Raw genomic sequence first — 20,983 nt, 5'->3', positions numbered from 1 at the left:
CTGGTAGCCTCCCACACACATCTCTCTCTTATCCACTTTCAGGGAGTGTATTTTGGTGATGGAGAGAGTGACAGGCAGGGAGGATAGTTTTTCAAGCCTTGAACTGGCTCCATAAAGGAGTAAAGGCTCCTTTTCCAGTGAGAGGAGGAGAACTCTGATAATTTTTGAGTTAATTCAAGGTGAACGGAGGAGAGCAAGCAGATCTCTAGCATTGCTCTTTAGTGCAACTCCCCTAGCCAGAGAGCATCATGGTTGAAGGGAGGATGGCTAGAGCCGATAGGGGTTTTTCTCCTCCTCTGAATGACTCTCTTCTGAAGCATAGAATTCTCAAGGCGTGTGAAGCAACAGCCCTTATATTCCAGCCCACTGAGAATGGAGAGCAGCTCAGAGACTTTCTCCAAGCTTGTCATCCTTTAACCAAGACTGTGGTAAAGAATGCCAAGAGCTACAAGTGCACTCTTCCAACCACAGTCTGCTTTGGGAGAGAGCCTGAGTCAGCAACAACAACAAAAAAGTTCCTAAAATCATCATTCCAGTGAACAAAACCTTAATTAATTAAATTGAATTTAAATTAAACATAAATTTAATTAAGTGCATTTCAGACAGGAATGAGCTCCATGCATTTTGAAAACTAAGATTTGAAGACAGGACATCAAACCATGTCCTGACACCAGAACAGAATAGACTTGCTGAAGGGGGGCAGATGGGTGACTGTTTGATAAACTTTTGAGTTTATCGCTGGTTTAAAACCCAGATTTTTGGGGGCTGGATTATACAATGAAAACAACATTTAATCAACTATTGCATTACTTGGCCATGTTCTGCAAGACCTGATTTACTTGTTCTTTCTCTAATCTATGAAATAAGAACATTCCTCAAAATAAGGGATGGCTGACTTGTTGTGCTGCAATCGATTGCACTTCAGCAGGCTGGGGTTCTCTGATTAACGTGTGAAATATGCACACTTTCTCATGGGACACAGTATACATTTATAAGCAGAGCTGAAACAAAGTCAAGACTTTCTTTCAGACTGCTCACAGGCATGTACACACCCAACCCCCAAGCCAGTCAGGCCACAAGAAGTTTCAGTTTTGAAACAGGACAAACCACAGGGCCAAGTTACTCAGTGGGTAGATGTGGTTGCTGCACCATTTCCCATAATGCTTGATTACCACTTTCAAAAGTATTGTTAGACTTCTGTGGAATAAGATACGTTTTCCCAAGTCTTTTAATGGGGCAGAACACATCCAATGGAAAAACAGTAAATGCTCCTCTCTCCTCCAGGAACCGACAGGAGATTATCCTACTGAGCTAGCTGACGTACAAACCAAAATGATATATATATATATATATATATTGATAAATATAGTGATATATCAATGATATACCGATTATCAGCTTGAGCCAATATTAAATTATCCTTTTACAGACTGCAGGACTGGTGCGTGAAATATGATTTGCTGATTTCTACTACTCAGAAGTAGGGACATGCAATAGGTGTAACAACAGATTGCTCATAACCTTCCTTCTCTTGGTAACAAAGGGAGAATCAGACCTTCATAATGTGGTCCTCTTTCTGGTTCACGTTAACCAATATTTCAGAAGGTAGGAGAAGAAAAATCAAAATACATAGCATGTCAGGAAGTAAGAATTTACATATACAGGTGATTCCCGGTATCCATGGGGGTTCTATTCTGGAACCCCCCTGGCGAATAAATGAATCCATGGATACCGGGAATACTCCCCACCCCTGTGCTCCCCTTGTCTCTGGAGGGTCTTCTGAGGCCCACTGAGGCCACACGCATCTGCCCACAGCCTCTGTGAGCCTCAGAATGGCTATTAAAGCAAAAAAAAAAAAATCACTTCCAGTTTTTCCATAAAACCAGAAGTGATGTTTTTATTCCTTTAAAAGGCATTATGAGGGCCGGGGAAGTAATGGCATAAAAATGCCACTTCCGGTTTAAAAAACAACAACCCAGAAATGACTCTTTTGGCAACTCTGAGGCCTGCAGAGGCCTCAGGCAAATCTGCGTGGCCTCCAAAGGGTGTAGGGGGCACGTGGGGCCCTCCCACATCCATGGTTAAGTGAAACTGCAGATAAGGGACCTGCAGAAACAGGGGCCCCCTGTATATATACTAGAACAGGGGTGTCCAAAGTTTTTGGCAGGAGGGCCACATCGTCTCTCTGACACTGTGTCAGGGGCCGGGGGGGGGAATAATTAATTTCCATTTAAAATTTGAATAAATTTACATAAGTTTACATAAATGAATATATTAAAGATGAACTTATATGAATGATTGAAGGTTTTGCAATAGCTCAAGGCCTATAAAAGGCCTTGCACAAAGCAAGGCTGGCCTTTCCTTTGCTGCCACTACTGCATCACAGACATGAAACAACAAGCAGTGGAGGGAGCCCTAATCCAACAGCTCACGCGAGAGTCAAACAATCACCCTCACACTGAGAGCAGTTGCATCAGGCCAGTGTGGGCTCCAACAAATCTCCAGAGGGCCAAAGGCTCATTGGATACTGGGGGCTCCCTGAGTGCTGCAATGAGAGGCCTCGAAGGCCACAAGTGGCCCCAGGGCCTGGGTTTGGGCACCCCTGTACTAAAAGATTAAAAAAAAAAAACTACACTAAATTATTCTACATGCAATACTATGGCTTGAAGTGAGATAAGGAGATACAGCACAGAAGCAGGAGCTACAAAAATACATAATCTCCAGACTCAAAATATGCCTTGTGATGCTCTGTTAGGCACAGTTAACATCACTATGGCAGCCCATCTTTGCAGGGCTGGCCCATCCATGAGGCCCACTGAAGCAGTTGCCTCAGGCAGCAGACTGGCGGAGGGCGCCCACTTTCATCACCTCCACTGATCTGTCTCCTCCCACTGGATTAGAACAGAAAGAGGTGTACCACGTTGAAGTGTGGTGGAGAGCTGTGGGCTAGAGGTTTGGAGTAGCAAAGGCCGGCCAATCACCAGGTAAGAGAATCTTGAGCTGTATGGTTTACAAAATGCAAGAGATGAACTAGAAAAAGAACTCGGTAACAATGTTTATAACTCTCATGGGTGTAGCCCAATCATCTACATATGGGGGAAAGGGGGCTAAAGCACACACAGTCAGTGCAAGGTTGCCAACAAAACAAGGTTTGCCAATCAAAATATATTCCCCACAGTATATATAGAGAACTACTTACTGCTTTGGATCTATGCAATCACACTGTAAGTTCCCATGACCCTGCCAAATTACAAGCTCACAAAGTAATGGCAAAGATCCACATGCCAAACTGATGCATCACTTGCCACAGAGAGGTTACAGGCTCCAGTACCTATAAGATGTCACTGGGAATAAGAACATAAGAACAGCCCCACTGGATCAGACCATAGGCCCATCTAGTCCAGCTTCTTGTATCCCACAGCGGCCCACCAAATGCCCCAGCCACAGATGCCTCAGTTGCTCCTCAAAATTCTTCTCATCACATTTTCCAGAACATGTGAGTTGAAAGGGTAATGCATTCTTTTAACACTATACACACATACACATGCACTCACACATGCAATGAGCCCAATTCTTACTTCAGCTAATCAAAATTCTTTCTCTTCCTAACAAATGACTCCAAACTGGCAAATAATAAAAGAATGCAAGTTCTTTTTATTTTTCCCCCCCTAATGAGATCTACTTAGCTACCAGTAAGGAATCAGAAATGGTCCAGCACTCCAGACCTGGATGGAGCTGGTGTCTACGTGTATTATCTGAAATTTAAAGCCTAGGATCATATTTTCAAACATCTGAAAATATGTTTTTTTTCAAATATGCCAAACATTTTCAGAGACCTCAGACTCTGATTTAAATAAACTGTATAACTGCTATGTTTAAAACAGGCTTAAGCTTTACAATAACTCTATCCAGTGCTGACCTTTCCATAGGTTTCTGTACAATCTCATTTTAGCAAAGTGCAAACTATTGCAGAACTGTGCTATACATTTTAATTTTAAAAGTTGATTCATCTTCCAGAGCAGAAAGTAATTACGCTTCAATTTCTTTGTACAAGTTTAACTTAAAAGTCAAAGGACGTTGGGGTGATTCAACACATTTTGCAGAAAAAGTAATTGTTGAATGTACACAGGTGTTACAATGGTGTTTTCTTCAGCAAACATACAGTACATGGCCTGCACCCATATTTCTGTGAACCCTGGCCCCTATGTGGGTATATCATCTACATATGATGCCTTTGCTTTGATGCACTATAACACACCCTGTATGGGGCCAGCCTTGCCATGAAGTGTCCTCAAATGGCCACATGGCATGGAACCCCTGGAGGGGAAACAAACGGATGAGCCCCCAGCCCATTCAGTCCCATCCACCACCCTTTCCAGTCTGCCACTGACACTGCACTAGAGGCTCCAATTCAATTCCAACATGCTAAGAGCAAGCCAGAAGAGGACTGCAGCAGCAGCAGTTCAGCCTGCTAAGCCCCGATCACCAATCAGATCACTGCATTCTGCACTAACCGCAGCTTCGAACTGTCTTCAAGGGCAGCCCCACATAGAGTGCATTTTGTATTGGCAACCTTCAGTCTCGAAAGACTATGGTATCGCGCTCTGAAAGGTGGTTCTGGCACAGCGTCTAGTGTGGCTGAAAAGGCCAATCCGGGAGTGACAATCCCTTCCACACCGGGAGCAACTGCAGTCTGTCCCTGGTCTGTCTCTCTGGCTATGGGCCTTCCTTCTTTGCCTCTTTGCCTCAGACTGTTGGCAAAGTGTCTCTTCAAACTGGGAAAGGCCATGCTGCACAGCCTGCCTCCAAGCAGGCCGCTCAGAGGCCAGGGTTTCCCACTTGTTGAGGTCCATCCCTAAGGCCTTCAGATCCCTCTTGCAAATGTCCTTGTATTGCAGATGTGGTCTACCTGTAGGGCGCTTTCCTTGCACGAGTTCTCCATAGAGGAGATCCTTTGGGATCCGGCCATCATCCATTCTCACGACATGACCGAGCCAACGCAGGCGTCTCTGTTTCAGCAGTGAATACATGCTAGGAATTCCAGCACGTTCCAGGACTGTGTTGTTTGGAACTTTGTCCTGCCAGGTGATGCCGAGGATATGTCGGAGGCAGCGCATGTGGAAAGCGCTCAGTTTCCTCTCCTGTTGTGAGCGAAGAGTCCGTGACTCGCTGCAGTACAGAAGTGTACTCAGGACGCAAGCTCTGTAGACCTGAATCTTGGTATATTCTGTCAGCTTCTTGTTGGACCAGACTCTCTTTGTGAGTCTGGAAAACGTGGTAGCTGCTTTACCGATGCGCTTGTTTAGCTCGGTATCGAGAGAAAGAGTGTCAGAGATCGTTGAGCCAAGGTACACAAAGTCATGGACAACCTCCAGTTCATGCGCAGAGATTGTAATGCAGGGAGGTGAGTCCATATCCTGAACCATGACCTGTGTTTTCTTCAGGCTGATTGTCAGTCCAAAATCTTGGCAGGCCTTGGTAAAACGATCCATGAGCTGCTGGAGATCTTTGGCAGAGTGGGTAGTGACAGCTGCATCGTCGGCAAAGAGGAAGTCACGCAAACATTTCAGCTGGACTTTGGATTTTGCTCTCAGGCTGGAGAGGTTGAAGAGCTTTCTATCTGATCTGGTCCGGAGATAGATGCCCAGCGAAGAAAATCCCAAACAAGGTTGGCGCAAGAACACAGCCCTGCTTCACTCCGCTTTGGATGTCAAAAGGGTCTGATGTGGAGCCATTGAAGACAACAGTGCCTTTCATGTCCTTGTGGAAAGATCTGATGATGCTGAGGAGCCTGGGTGGACATCCGATCTTGGGGAGAATCTTGAAGAGGCCGTCTCTGCTAACCAGGTCGAAAGCCTTTGTGAGATCTATGAAGGCTATAAAGAGTGCATATATAGAGTGCATTACAGTAGTCTAACTGAGATGACACTAGGGCAGTGATTCCCAAACTGTTTTGACTGGCAGCTTCCTTGACTTACTGGACCACTGGCCGCAACTCTCCATGAGGGCTATAATCCTATACATTGTAGAGGGTTGTGGGTTTTCCATGAAAATTCCATGGCTCCTCTGACTGGTTTCCATGGTTCCCCTGGCAGTTTCTGCTCACTGTTTGGGAACCCTCCTCACTGGCCCTTCTCACCCCAGCAGTGTCTTTTCTAGTGGCTGCCTGCTGGTGTTCTTTTGCATCTTTTTAGAATGTGAGCCCTATTGGGACAGGGAGCCATTTAGTTATTTGATTTTTCTCTGTAAACCGCTTTGTGAACTTTTTGTTGAAAAGCGGTATATAAATACTGTTAATAATAATAATAATAATAATAATAATAATAATAATAATAATAATAATAATAATAACCACTGCACTAGGGCATGGACACTATAGCCAGATCTGACTAATTCAAGTATAGCCTCAGCTGATTCACCAGCCGATATTTCATCTTCAGGCATATAATTTTTGCTTTCAAGATATTTTTTAATAAAATATTTTTATTTTAGGAGAGGTATAAATACCTCTTGATTTTGAGGGAAAGGGCTGGCTGGACATGCAATTAATATTGGACTTTCTTGATTTGCCATTTATGTTCTGTTAGTATCATTTTTTAACTCTTTACTCTTATATGCAACATGCATTGGTGTCACTTTGACAGACATTCATTTCCTTAACTCCACTTTCAAAACCAATATAGACAGAATAATTATTCCAGGTTTGTCTTTGCCAGGAAGACTGTCAGTCTAGATCCCTTCTCCCCACTCTGCTCCTTTTAAATGTGCAGTGAATGTTTAATGTGGAGGAGCACTAAAGCATTTAATGCCCCCCTCCTTCATTCTGAAGTGGTGCAGTTCAGCCACAGATACATCACACAAATTTGTGGATCACGTGTTTCAGTTCTCAAAAGTACTTAACCTTCATTTAGCCAATGTTCTTCACAAGTATATTTCATGCACATACTGAAAGTTTCTTTCTCTTGCTATGTCTAGAAGCAACAGGTCTTCTTCTGCAATATCTTTCTCTTCCAAAAGCCCTGACAGCACTGTTCTGAGCCCTCCACTTTCATTAAGAAGTCTAACTCCTAAGGTTTCGAGTATAACTTCTATATTCTGATGACATCTAGATTTTCCTCTTCAACTAAATCCCCATCTGCAAGTGCCTCTCCAGCATTTCAATCCGGAAGACTTGCCAAAATCTCAATTATAGTGCATCCAAAGCCAGAGCCTATAAGTTTTTCCTTCCCTTTCCTGCTCTCTCTTACAATCAATATCACAACTCAGTTCTGTAGCAAGCTTCCATCCCATCTATATCTTGGGAACAAACACCCTTTCTCTACCACACCTGCTACTAAAAGGTTGCCAATCCCACATAATGATCTTCCATGATGATTCCTCTTCATGTCTCCTTACAAGTCTGCCATTGAGTTTACTCTTGCTCTAGCTATACCAATAGTCACCTTGTTTTCTCTACTGCCTATTCAACACATATAAAGTGGCTTGGAAAGTTGAACCACAATCAATATCAGTACCCCAATTCCCCTTAAAACAGCTCACTTCACTGCAGCATTCAATGTGACGATGCATTAGACTCTAGAAGTCAGACCCTACCCTCTTCTGCTTCTCTCTGGGAACAGAGGATGGGATAAGTGCCTCATCTGCTCTCCTTGAGATCAGCTACCACTGCCTGTAGATTCGGCTATACGTCTTTTAATAAAATCCTTGTATTTAAGACATTACCAGCCAGGAGAATTAAATGCCAGAAGGGCGTGTTTACCAAGTGAACATATCAAAAGACAGTTATGACTGATGAGCTAACACACACTACAGAGTTCTAATGTTACGCCACCCATAAAGAAGCTTATCAAACATCCATTTTGATTAATCATTCTCATATCTACCAACTCAAATTGTTTAACTTAACCCTTAGAGTTGGTTTACACATTGCCAGAAATGCCAATGGATATTGCTCTTGTATGGCTGCTACCTCACTGCTCCCAGTAACATTTGAAGTAGGCAAATCATGGCTACTTCCCATGCTGCTGCAATCCCGGGGGGGGGGGGGGTGGCACAGTACTGGTGTGGGAAATAGCCGCATTGCCAGACCTTCCTGTGTGGTTTGCTTCCTGCAGACACTGCTATTCATGAGTAATGTTGTAAAAGCCACTCTGAGTAGGTTGAACCAACCATTAGTTTGACCTGGATGAGTGGCTGAGGGTTTGGGACGTTCCAGATTCCTTTTCCAATGTGTTATAATGACCACTGAGTCACATGGACTGACTATGTTCACAGGCTTGGGCCCATCCCTTCAGAAGCCTGTCTCCAATTGCTAAGAGGAATTATTTCTGCGACTCTGGATTTTCAGGCAAATGTAAGGGTTTTTATAAAGGAAGAGGAGAGCAACTACAAATATTCTCTGCCTTTCCCATGGTAAAAAAAGAAATTCTTCAGGTTTGAAAAATAAATATATAATTTCAAGGGCCTGACCCTCCATGACCTCCATTCTTAAGATAAACAAATGAGCCAGCATTACATAACGGAAACTCTGAGTTAAGCCGAGAAAGTCAGAGAATGCAAGAGAAAAAACAGAACTCTCATCTCTTCTGCTGTTCCCCAGAATAGGGTTGACATTTCAGAGTTTAAAAAAAAAATGGACATTCTCCAGTGGAACATCAGCACTCCAATGGACTCCTAAGAAAGAGTTTAAACTGTTTCTTTCTTAAGCAAGAATGGAGTGAGAAATTGATGAAAAATTTACTAATAAAGGGATACGTGTCACCTTTTATTAAGTTATAATGGGTGGTGAGGACAGCCCATATCTGGCCCTTTTACCAAAAGGGAGCGAGATGCTCATACCATATGATGGATTATATCAATGTCTTATAGTAGTAACATCTTGGTCTAGCAGTACTAGCATGGGGATACCCCACATGAGCCTCCCAGATAATAGCTACAGGATGTCACCAATTTGTTGCACACCATGTTGAAGCAGTATTTTAAAGCAGCCATGCCGTTTTACTGCCATTTTTTTTGGTCTTCCCCTGTGATCATGTACCCTATATTTTCTTTCAAGGAAAAATATAGAGAGACTGGCCTTAGCTATAATTCCATCAACCAGGGAATCCCCTGAGCTTGAAATGGTAGCATCACAATTCAGACCTCTCTATAAGTTGCTACAGAAGCAGCTCACAAGGGAACTACCTACAAACCTGCTCAGCCTGGAGAGATACCAGAATGAGCAAGAGTCACCCTTGTAGAGGCAGCTTGCAGAGGCATTTGACAATAAGTGAGGGGACAGATAACCTCTATCAGTCTCACTTTCTTCAACAACCACAAATTACCATGTGTCTCTAGTTCAAAATGTTTCCAAATCCCTGGACTTCACAAAGGATTGGCCTTTACTCCTTGTGGAATTTGACACCAATGCATACCAATATGAACTTCTAAATGCAAGAGGACATTGGAAACAGGAGTAGACAATCATTTGCTATAGGAGAACATGGGGTATGGAGAAACTACTAGTAGTAAATTAAGATCTCTTGAAACATTTACTGTGACTATGCAGCCCAAATGCATCAGCAACAAAAACCATCTAGCATGCAATGTTCATAATAATGCTATGTAAATACATTTTTATAAGTCACAGAGGTTAAAATCAAATAACCAAGTGACTGCTCTCATTTCTTGGATATCTACTTTTTTGCTGGTCACTATGCAAACTTGGAAAATGGTCACTCAATTACTCAAACATAATGGAAGACATGGTACTCCCACAAAGGGCACACAACCCAAAACAGACAAGGCATTAAAAACCTTCCAGTACTCCCACCCATCCACCACCCCCAAACACAGACATGCTGAGAGAACAGATGACATGACCTTCATCTGGTACATTAAGCCTTTAAATAAGACCAGATGAAAATTTAAGGAGGGTTTTCTTTGGAAAACTCCATGGGAGAGGTGTTTTAAGAAGGGATTTGAAGAGAGTGAACACTAGGTTTTAGGTTACTCATGACAGAGACAATGCTGTTGGACGCCTTTAAATGGGGATTGGACAAGTTTCTGGAGGAAAAATCCATTACTGGTTACAAGCCATGATGTATGTGCAACCTCCTGATTTTAGAAATGGGTTATGTCAGAATGCCAGATGCAAGGGAGGGCACTAGGATGAGGTCTCTTATTATCAGGTGTGCTCCCTGGGGCATTTGGTGGGCCGCTGTGAGATACAGGAAGCTGGACTAGATGGGCCTATGGCCTGATCCAGTGGGGATGTTCTTATGTTCTTATTACTAACACCTAAACCACCAGAAACAATTAAGTACACATTTTGTCTCAAGTATCAGCCATACCAGCAAGCTTTGCACAATCACAGAAAATCCAAGATAACCCTGGTGTTTAAGCATGAAGCCTCTCACATCATCAGGATCCTTGACACATTAATCAACGTCCACAGAAGAAATTGGACATGGGGCTAAAATAATAGGGCCACAGTCCTGGGCTACAGAAGTATAAAGTCTATTCAAAGTAGCAGGAACAAAAAGTGTCTGTAAAGTCCAGAAGTCTCCAAAGTAGCGGGCCAAGGGGGCATATAGGCAAAAGCCCCAGTCGTCATGCCTGTGGACCTTGTGGGGCTGGCACCACAGTGCCGCCGCCGCTTCTGCTGCCGCCGCCTCTGGAGCCACCTCCAAAGCCATTACATGGGCAGGCAATGGTTCATATGGTGTTCCTAACCGCTCCGAAAACCTTCCGAGGCATCTGGAGCGCTCTTAAACAGTACTTCCGGATTTTGTTGAAGAGTGCTCCAGAAGCCTCAGAAGGCTTTCAGAGCAGTTAGGAATGCCATGCAAGGCTCCATGTGAGTAGGTACACATCCCCGGGGCAGAGGCATGATGTGAGGGGGCGTTATGTTGTGGTCCTGCGTCCTGGGCTGGCACAGGGGCCAGGTCCATAACTGAGCCTCCAGTGCACAATCCCTCCACCTCCACCCAAGCACACCTATCTTCAAAGGTTGCATGGCAGGGCAGTTGATCAAAATATTTGTACTTCCTCTTTTTTCCTTTGTTAAATCCTCTTTCCTGCCTGATCCCAGGCAAATCAGGTCATTGGAATTCACAACTCTCTTATCATCTTCATATTAATAATAATAATAATTATTATTATTATTATTATTTTATTCACATCAAAATGAGAACACAGCTGATAATGATTGCATATGTACACACAAAAACCACAACATTTATCAGCTGGTAAATTCTCATCCACACAGACATCTGCCTGACGACTAGGAGTAGATGAGGTACCGATGATGGACTGATGCTGTGCTGATTATGGCGGTCTTCTGTAATTCCACTGGTGTTATTGCAGGGGTGTCCAGTTGCACAAAGTACTTGTTAAATTGTGTTGATATTGTTCCTAGTGCGCCAATTACTATCGGCAGCACTTTTACATGCTTCATCCAGATTCATGTCAATTCTATGCACGGGTCGCGGTATTTGGATACTTTCTCCTGTTCTTTCTCCAAAATTCGCAAGTTGCCACGAATGTCACTTATTATTATTATTATTATGTAATTTGGATATAATAATAATAATAATAATAATAATAATAATAATAATATGAAAATGGTGAGAGAGATGTGAATTCAAATGACCTGATTTGCCTGGGGAAAGTAAAACAATACCAGCAGAGGTTTAAATAGAGGGCTTTGCAATGGAGTTTAAACAAAGTTTAAACAAAGCAAGAGTGGGGAAAAAAGTATTGCTAAGACTCAGCATCATTTATAACCAATGCCATCATAAAGAAAGCACTTTTCCAGGTTACCTTTGGTCTCCTCACTCTATGGCATGAAGAGTCTTTAACCCAAAACTCTGGCAGTAGGATAAAGGCATAGGGCCATGAGGCAGACTGAATTGGCTACTTTGAGCAGCAGACTGGAGGAGGAGGAGGAGAACTAGCAAGGTAGGGCTTTCCAAGACCCTACACCAACTACCAGGTTGGTGGTTAAGGGACATAATGGTAGGACAGATTTAAAAAAGGAGGGGATAGGGGTAGAAATCAGGTTTTATGGCCCCTAAACCAAATGATGGATGGCAAGGGAGGCTTAAATGGAGTGCCTGCAAATAGGAATATTTGAAGCACTATTGTCAAGTGGACAGCTGGGCAGCCATTAGTCCAACTTTTGACATTTCATTTTTAGTATAGGATATTCAGGGGGAAAGGATATCTGCAGCAGAGAACCCCTACAAGGTCATCTAAGGGATAAGTACTGAAGATTCAGAGCATCTCCACCCATATAGCACTCATATACATGCTGAATGCCCTTGAATTCCTTAAAGGAAGGAATCAGACACTGTCAGAGATAAAAGCACATAGTTACAAAGTTCAAAGCACACACATATGCAAAGTTTATTAGGTGATTCAATTAAATTACCTTCTTTTTGCTGCAGTAAATCTGCCATTTCTTCTCTGGAGGGAGTGCAAACATTGCCTCTCTGTTCTTATCTGTGAGATCCAATTCATCCTGGAGATGACAACAGAAAACATATAATCAATGACTGCAATCAATTTTTCAGAAGATTTTCAGTGCCTTCCTTACCTTGATTAAAGATGCTGAGGACCTTCAAACTATCAAAGTGTGCCCTTGTACATTATCTAACTCTCTCTCTCTTTGTATTGTATTTGCAGGCTCCAGACCCATCCCCATCCCATTCATCCCCACTCTCTCCCCTTGGTCTATGAGAAATCCTACTAGACCTTGCATTCTCTGCCAGGCTGCTGCACAGAACCCTATTAAGGACAAATAAGTGGCCAGCACCTGTTAGAACCAGAAATATGCAGTCAAGGTCCAACAAAAAATACATTCTGCAAACATGATGGCTTGTGGGTTTTGCTGGCTTGTTCAGAGTCTATTAGAGTGCTTTCAATTTACTTTTGTTTATCTGATCCAAAGGCAACGTTATTTGGTTGTGTGGACCTCATGAAGGATCCAGAGAGGGTGGCATATTTCTTCTATCACATAGGATAGATTCAGACAACCATAATCTTTTTGACAAAAAGTGACTTTTGCAATCATGAGGTGTGTGGGGGTGGGTCCAGTAGAATTAGGTTGTTCAGAAAAGAAGTCTATATGATGGACTATGCTGCCACGGTAGTTTCAGGATACTAGATTTTGGCAACATTGGACCTGTTCTGTTCTTCCAAATGATCAGCCTCTTCCCGTCCCAACTGCTCAGGCTTTCAGCAGCCTAGGCAATAGTACTTGCTCAGTGCATCCACCTCTTGTTCAGTATTTCAAGTTTTCATATATAAAAAATTATATTAATACTATTTTGAGAACATCCCCTTCTACCATGCACTAGGGCTTCCAATTTTACAAGAATGCCACTGGATCCAGCAAATCTACCACCTGCATAGGTCAGGGGAACATCACTGACCCAACAATCTCTGACTACATGTACAGTATATACCATACAGACTACCCTATGCTGCAATCTTGAGATTACTGGAACAAAAACATCCAATAAGTGTGGTCCTTTCTGTACAGGATGTGAAAGGCAAACTGCAGGCAAGTTCACTTTAGCCATTCACTCAATACGTGCTGAACTACAGAAAAGAAGGGAAATAAAAGCTGCACTGTTGCCTGTCAGATATATAACGCTTCCACAAGGATGCTTTATAAAAAATGTTTTTGAAAACAAAAGTGGCAGACCTGGATTGCAGCCAGATCTTTAAATTTGTCACAAACCCATCCTTTAATTTCCTGCCATAGTTTTCTCCAGAAAATAAAACTCAGATGCACTCCAGAATCTGCTCCTGCCTGAATTATTCCCCTTTTCCATTCCACAGAAGTTGGGGAGGTTGGGGGTGTCCAACAAGAAGAACCCTGGGAAGCGGAGAGAAACCCCAACTTTTAAATGAGGGCTACAGAGCTATTCAATAAAGCCCTACCTAAAACACAGACAGACAGACAGACAGACAGAAAGACAGCCCCACAATGGCTCATTTGGAAAACTCTCTCATTTGAGAAACTTGTGAAAACAGTGAACTAAAATTGCGTACTGAGCCTGGTAGCGGCTGCTGACAGATTTAAAGGCCCACAGAGATTTCAGCCACAGAAAGGTACAAAAGAAACACAAACCGTAACAAGGAGAGATCACTGCCAGCAGTCCGAGGGAGCAGAAATGTTGCGGAGGGGTAAGGTTTTTAAAAATATAGACCTGTATGTGCATGAAGAGTGCAAACCATGTGGAAATGTTTAGAGTGAGTTTCCAAACAACAGGGCAGCCAAGCAAGGCAAAGAGACTTATTCTTTATATACGCAATTAGAAAACTTGGGCCAGGAACACATTCTTGGGGCAGAGGGGAAAAGAAAGATGCTGCAAGAAACTGCATGCAAGGTCTTAAGAAAAAAATGCTGAGAGGTCAAGCGCGGGGAAAGGACAAGGGTTGCTCAAACTTGTGACACTGTGGATATTAGGTCTGGCAGAGATCCTGAATGCACTCGCATAACCAATACGCTGGACTGCCTCCGCAGAATTCCTTACAAAGGCACTGTTGCTTGATGGAAATGCCAAGCCAATTCATTGTTTATTTGGCAAAGAAAGGCAAGAAACTAACTGGAATTTGTTCTGCATATCATAAAAACATCTAAGAAACTGGCAGTCTCCTACATAAACAAGAGTTTTGCTAGAAAGCTTAATACCACTGTCAAGGACAAGCAGAGAACATTCACAAATGCTCAACTCACTGCAGGATGGGGGAAAAGAAAGTCCCGACTCAGTGTGCAGCAGCAGTAAAGAAAGTCAATTCCATGCTTGGAATAATTAAGAAGGGGATTGAGAATAAACCAGCCAATATTATTATGCCATTCTACAAATAGATGGTAAGGCCTTGCTGAGGGAGAATCAGCATGGCTTCTGTAAGGGTAAGTCTTGCCTCACAAACCTAATAGAATTCTTTGAAAAGGTCAACAGGCATGTGGATGTGGGAGAACCTGTAGACATTATCTATCTGGACTTTCAGAAGGCGTTTGACACGGTCCCTCACCAAAGGCTACTGAAAAAAACTCCACAGTCAGAGAATTAGAGGACAGGTCCTCTCATGAATTGAGAACTGGTTGAAGGCCAGGAAACAAAGAGTGGGTGTCAATGGGCAATTTTCACAATGGAGAGAAGTGAAAAGCAGTGTGCCCCAAGGATCTGTCCTGGGACCGGTGCTTTTCAACCTCTTCATAAATGACCTGGAGACAGGGTTGAGCAGTGAGGTGGCTAAGTTTGCAGATGACACCAAACTTTTCAGAGTGGTGAAGACCAGAAGTGATTGTGAGGAGCTCCAGAAGGATCTCTCCAGACTGGCAGAATGGGCAGCAAAATGGCAGATGTGCTTCAATTTAAGTAAGTGTAAGGTCATGCACATTGGGGGAAAAAAACAAAACTTCATATATAGGCTGATGGGTTCTGAGCTGTCTGTGACAGAACAGGAGAGAGATCTTGGGGTAGTAGTGGACAGGTCAATGAAAGTGTCGACCCAATGTGCGGCGGCAATGAAGAAGGCCAATTCTATGCTTGGGATCATTAGAAAAGGTATTGAGAACAAAACAGCTAATATTATAACGCCGTTGTACAAATGGATGGTAAGACCACACCTGGAGTATTGTGTCCAGTTCTGGTCACCGCATCTCAAAAAAGACATAGTGGAAACGGAAAAGGTGCAAAAGAGAGTGACTAAGATGATTACTGGACTGGGGCACCTTCCTTATGAAGAAAGGCTACGGCGTTTGGGTCTCTTCAGCCTAGAAAAGAGGCGCCTGAGGGGGGACATGATTGAGACATACAAAATTGTGCAGGGGATGGACAGAGTGGATAGAGAGATGCTCTTTACACTCTCACAAAACACCAGAACCAGGGGACATCCACTAAAATTGAGTGTTGGGAGAGTTAGAACAGACAAAAGAAAATATTTCTTTACTCAGCGTGTGGTCGGTCTGTGGAACTCCTTGCCACAGGATGTGGTGATGGCGACTGGCCTGGACGCCTTTAAAAGGGGATTGGACAAGTTTCTGGAGGAAAAATCCATTACAGGTTACAAGCCATGATGCGTATGTGCAACCTCCTGATTTTAGAAATGGGCTATGTAGCAGAATGCCAGATGCAAGGGAGGGCACCAGGATGAGGTCTCTTGTTATCTGGTGTGCTCCCTGGGACATTTGGTGGGCCACTGTGAGAGACAGGAAGCTGGACTAGATGGGCCTATGGCCTGATCCAGTTCCACTATGTTCTTAAGGTTGCACCTGGAGTACTGCATATAGCTCCGGTCACTACATCTCAAAAAGAACACAAGTTCCCCTTTTGAGGAAAGGCTACAGCATTTGGGGCTCTTCTAAGAAAATAGGTACCTGAGGGGAGACATGATTGAGACATACAAAATTATGCAGGGGATCAACAGTGTGGATAAAGGAATGTTCTTTTCCCTCTCACACAACACCCAAATCAGGGGACATCCACCAAAATGGATTACCGTTTCTACAATCTCTCTCCCCACTCCTCTTCTTGGACTTACACTAGCAAAATAGCTAGCATAGATCCAAGAAGAGCCATTGAGGAGCAGGAGGCTTACAGAGGTATAAGAGGATTTTACCTCTGAAGCCTCCCAATCCGTCCATGGATACAGTGCACCCATTTTTGGCGAGGCTGCACCAGTGTCTGTGTGTGTGTGTGGGGGGGTGAATTATAGGAATAGGCTCTAGATCAGCCATTTTCAACCTTTTTCAGCTCACTGCACACTGTCAAGGCACTAAAGTTGTCACGGCAAACTACTAGTTTTTAATTACATTATTATGTTACAATTAATTTAATATAACTAAGGGCACAATCCTAAGCAGGTCTACTCAGAAGTAAGTCCTGTTTTGTTCAATGGGGCTTACTCTCAGGAAAGTGTGGTTATTTCACACCAGGATTCACTGGGGAGGGAGGGAGAGAGAGAGAGAATGGGAGGCAACTGACTCTGGACTTTGGAAGGTGGGGAAGAGGGAGGGGAGGGCAGAAAGGGAGGGGAGGGCAGAAAGAGAGGGATTAACTGCAGTTATGAGGGGGGAATGTGTTTGCAGGAGGGGAGGAGGTAGGGTGGGAGAGAAGAAAAGCATCACTTGCCTGCTCATGTATTCAAGAAAGAGTGTGACCAAGCCTTGTACGCCTACTCGGAAGTAAGCCCCATTATAGTCAATGGGGCTTACTCCTAGGTAAGTGTGGACAGGATTGTGGCCTTACTGCCAAAGCCCTGCCAGTGGAGGCACCACAAGCAGGGTCACTTTGGGGCGTTGCAGGCAAGGAAAAGGGTCTCTCAGGGATCCTTTTCCAGCCAGCTGCTTCTGGCGCTGGACCCTTTTCCACCTTCTGGCTTGCCCTCACTCCCTCCTCACTCTCACTGCTCACCCTCACTTGCTCCATGTTCCCGCAGGCCGGGAGCTCTTTCAGGCTTCTCTCCCAATCAGCGCACAGCACCAGCAACAGCAGGAGCATTCCGCAGGCTGCCCCTTTTGGCCGCTTCTCCCGCACGCACAGCTGCTGCCGCTGCCTGACTCCTTGGCCCTGCGGCACACCTGAGGCAGCTTCGCGGCACACCAGTTGAAAACCACTGCTCTAGATGAATCTTAATTCTTTTTCAGTAATTGTTTTGTTTTGTGTGTACCTTTGTTTTGCATTGTGTCTCAATATATTTTTTTCTCACTAAAAGAGAAAAGAAAACAAGTTTCCCTTTTTTCCCATTTCCATTTTAAAACCAGCTAAGCTAGCAGAAATCACCACATCTTGTGCCCTGAATTTCACAGATTAAACTTATTGTTATTGTTGGCAACCTTCAGTCTCGAAAGACTATCGTATCGTGCTCTGAATGGTGGTTCTGGCACAGCGTCTAGTGTGGCTGAAAAGGCCGATTCGGGAGTGACAATCCCTTCCACACCGGGAGCAAGTGTAGTCTGTCCCTGGTCTTGTGGAAAGCGTTCTGTTTCCTCTCCTGTTGTGAGCAAAGAGTCCATGACTAAAGCAGTACAAAAGTGTACTCAGGACGCAAGCTCTGTAGACCTGGATCTTGGTATGTTTCGTCAGCTTCTTGTTGGACCAGACTATCTTTGTGAGTCTGGAAAACGTGGTAGCTGCTTTACCAATGCGCTTGTTTAGCTCGGTATCGAGAGAAAGCGTGTCGGAGATCGTTGAGCCAAGGTACACAAAGTCATGGACAACCTCCAGTTCATGCGCAGAGATTGTAATGCAGGGAGGTGAGTCCACATCCTGAACCATGACCTGTGTTTTCTTCAGGCTGATCGTCAGTCCAAAATCTTGGCAGGCCTTGGTAAAACGATCCATGAGCTGCTGGAGATCTTTGGCAGAGTGGGTAGTGACAGCTGCATCGTCGGCAAAGAGGAAGTCACGCAGACATTTCAGCTGAACTTCAGACTTTGCTCTCAGTCTGGAGAGGTTGAAGAGCTTTCCGTCTGATCTGGTCCGGAGATAGATGCCTTCTGTTGCAGTTCCAAAGGCATGCTTCAGCAGGACATCGAAGAAAATGACTGTGAAGCAGGGTTGTGTTCTTGCACCAACCTTGTTTGGGATTTTCTTCGCTGTCCTGCTGAAGTATGCCTTTGGAATAGACCAAGCATGCACTGATCAAAGGAGGATTTCCTTTTGTACATCCCATGTCTTCCATGAATCAGGTTCATTAGATGTCCCTGGTTCTAGTGTTGTGAGAGAGGGGAAAAGCTAGTCTCTATCCCCTTTCTCCTCACAGGTAAGCTGCCTCTTGCAGTTTGCATCAACTGACTAGCTGAAGGAAGCTATAAAAATACTCGGGGTGATTTTCACCCTAAGTCTGCTGCTGCCTCCCTGTTGCAAGCTGTCTCTTACCCCTTTCCCTTTCTTCTTCTTTAAAAACTGCAGGGAATGTGGGTGCACTGGGAACACCCACACCACATTCTACACTTCTTGTTTTGTTTAACAGGAACTGTTTTAATGTGCAAAGAATGAGAACAGTGAGAGAGCAGGAGGAAGGCTTGCTGCCTTCTGTGCAGCAGGGACATCGTGGAGACAGATCACACTTTCATTGTCCCTGGCAAGAGGGCTCTTTAAGACATTTTCCAGAAGGACAGCAAATACTCCCTATTGGTGATGCCAGTGGAGCAGTTGTGGTCCTTTACATTTTTTCTTTTTTTGCAATTTTTCATTGTCCCCTGTGACAGCAGCAATAGCAGAACTCCTTGACTAACAGACCCCATGATTCTTTCCCATTGTGCCCAGTGTGATACAGCGTCTGGGGTATTATGGGAAAGAAAGATAAGGACTGCCAGCTGGCAGCCATGGAAAGGAGTTATGCTACTGCAACCCTCAAAAGCAATGGAGACAATTTATTTGAAAAGGGTTAAAAAGAACCATCATCGCTGCACCACAAACAGTAAGCCCATATTCCTTTTGTAAAGTATGCAGGCCCCTACCCATTTCAACCAAAACCTAACTTTTGGCTCAGCCCTAATCAAAACAGCAGAAAAATTAAAAAGGGTAACTTTGACTGAACAACTCAAAAGCCACAAGTTTGATTCTGTCTCTGGGATCCTCCTTACTCTGGAGTTTAACAGCCTCTAATATGACAGATCTGGGGCTTTGTTGGTGTCACTGTTTTAGCAGGCTGGTATTTTTGTTGCCATTTTTATTTTATGACTTATTTTAAATTTATGTCACAATCGTTATAAGAACATACACTGAAAGACCTAATATTTGAAAGTTAAAAAAAAATTCCAGTAACTCTTGGGAAAGCCAGAACAATGCGTTGCATCCACTCAGAGAAATATTCCCCAACCCTTCTCTCCACTGTAGATAGATATTGTTCTTTGTGCTATAAAATCCTGGGAAGGAGATGGCAGTTTGTAAGAATGTTTAAGGTAGTTTGTGGCTTAAGCCAGGCAACAATCTGAACGTTTGGTTGCTCAACAACCATGATGGTTAAAAAACACAAGGTTTTTTTTTCTTCACACATTAAATGATGAAATCTTCTGATCTGTCTGTTGCAGCAATTTTTCAAATGCATAACTCTTCTTCTGGGTCTTGTGTAGAAGACTTCATTCCAGTTGTTTGTGCCAACATGCTGCTATTTGAATACTGGAATCAGCTGCTTGGCTCTCAAGAAAGCATTTCAAGATGCAAATACTGCAGTAAAGTATAGATTAAAAAGACATTTGTTAGGGTTGCCTCAGGGAGAGATTTGGAAGAATGGTCCAGTTAATGTTCCTTACTTTTTGTTCCATTTCTTTCTTTTATTTTATTTACCAAGGAGTGATATGGTCAGTTAATTTCACTTTTTAATACAGTCACACTTTACAGGCAAGGATAGAATTTCAATGATAAAACATTTGAAACTATTGGGATTTGAACCTGAGGCCAAAATATTTCCAGCCCAGGTCCCTGAGCCAGAATAGCTTGGATTCAAAATGGCTGAAACACTCATGAAAACGAAAAGAGGGAATAGATTGAACAGACAGGAAACATAAAAAGGTATTTGGTGGAATTTAAAGTTGCATTAGGCCCTTGTGTTTTGGGGGAACATTGAGTGCAAAAGCTAAACCTGGTATTCCAGGAGGAAAGCAGAAGCTGAATCCCCATTCAGGCAGCAAATTGGTGTGGAGTGTCCCCCTCCTCTTCCCACTCCTGAAAGAGGGTGAGAAAGCAAAGAGGATGCTTGGAAGCCTTGCCTACCTTTCTCCTCCACAATTCCTCTTTTGATCTCTTCCCCTCTTCCTTTTCCAATTCAGCAAGTGGGAGGAGCAGAGGCTGACACATCAACAGCTAAGGGGGAGGCAGCATTTGGCAAACAGCCCGAGGCACCAAGAGTTCTTTGGCTGAGACCCTGATTTCTCATATGAATGCATTTCATTCCCCTGAGGGCTGGGGATAAGAATAGGCCCTCAGTTTGGCTGTACTTGTCGTAAGAGGCGACTAAACAGCCACCGGGTAGATGGGAC

The 20,983-nt window shown here is 43.7% G+C and overlaps 1 protein-coding gene across 6 annotated transcripts in view; it reads right to left on the bottom strand.

The window, feature by feature from the left end:
• The window catches only part of DAAM2 (dishevelled associated activator of morphogenesis 2), a 247,532-nt gene that overhangs the window by 102,670 nt on the left and 123,879 nt on the right, over positions 1–20,983 (bottom strand). For all 6 annotated transcript variants that reach the window (XM_066618643.1, XM_066618647.1, XM_066618644.1 and 3 more), the window contains one exon: positions 12,413–12,502. In XM_066618643.1, the coding sequence (XP_066474740.1) occupies positions 12,413–12,502 (90 nt within the window). The remainder of the gene's footprint in view (positions 1–12,412; positions 12,503–20,983) is intronic.

Source organism: Tiliqua scincoides, chromosome 1 (assembly GCF_035046505.1).
Source record: "Tiliqua scincoides isolate rTilSci1 chromosome 1, rTilSci1.hap2, whole genome shotgun sequence".
NCBI classification, from domain to species: domain Eukaryota; kingdom Metazoa; phylum Chordata; class Lepidosauria; order Squamata; family Scincidae; genus Tiliqua; species Tiliqua scincoides.
This window is presented reverse-complemented; position numbering and strand designations above follow the sequence as displayed.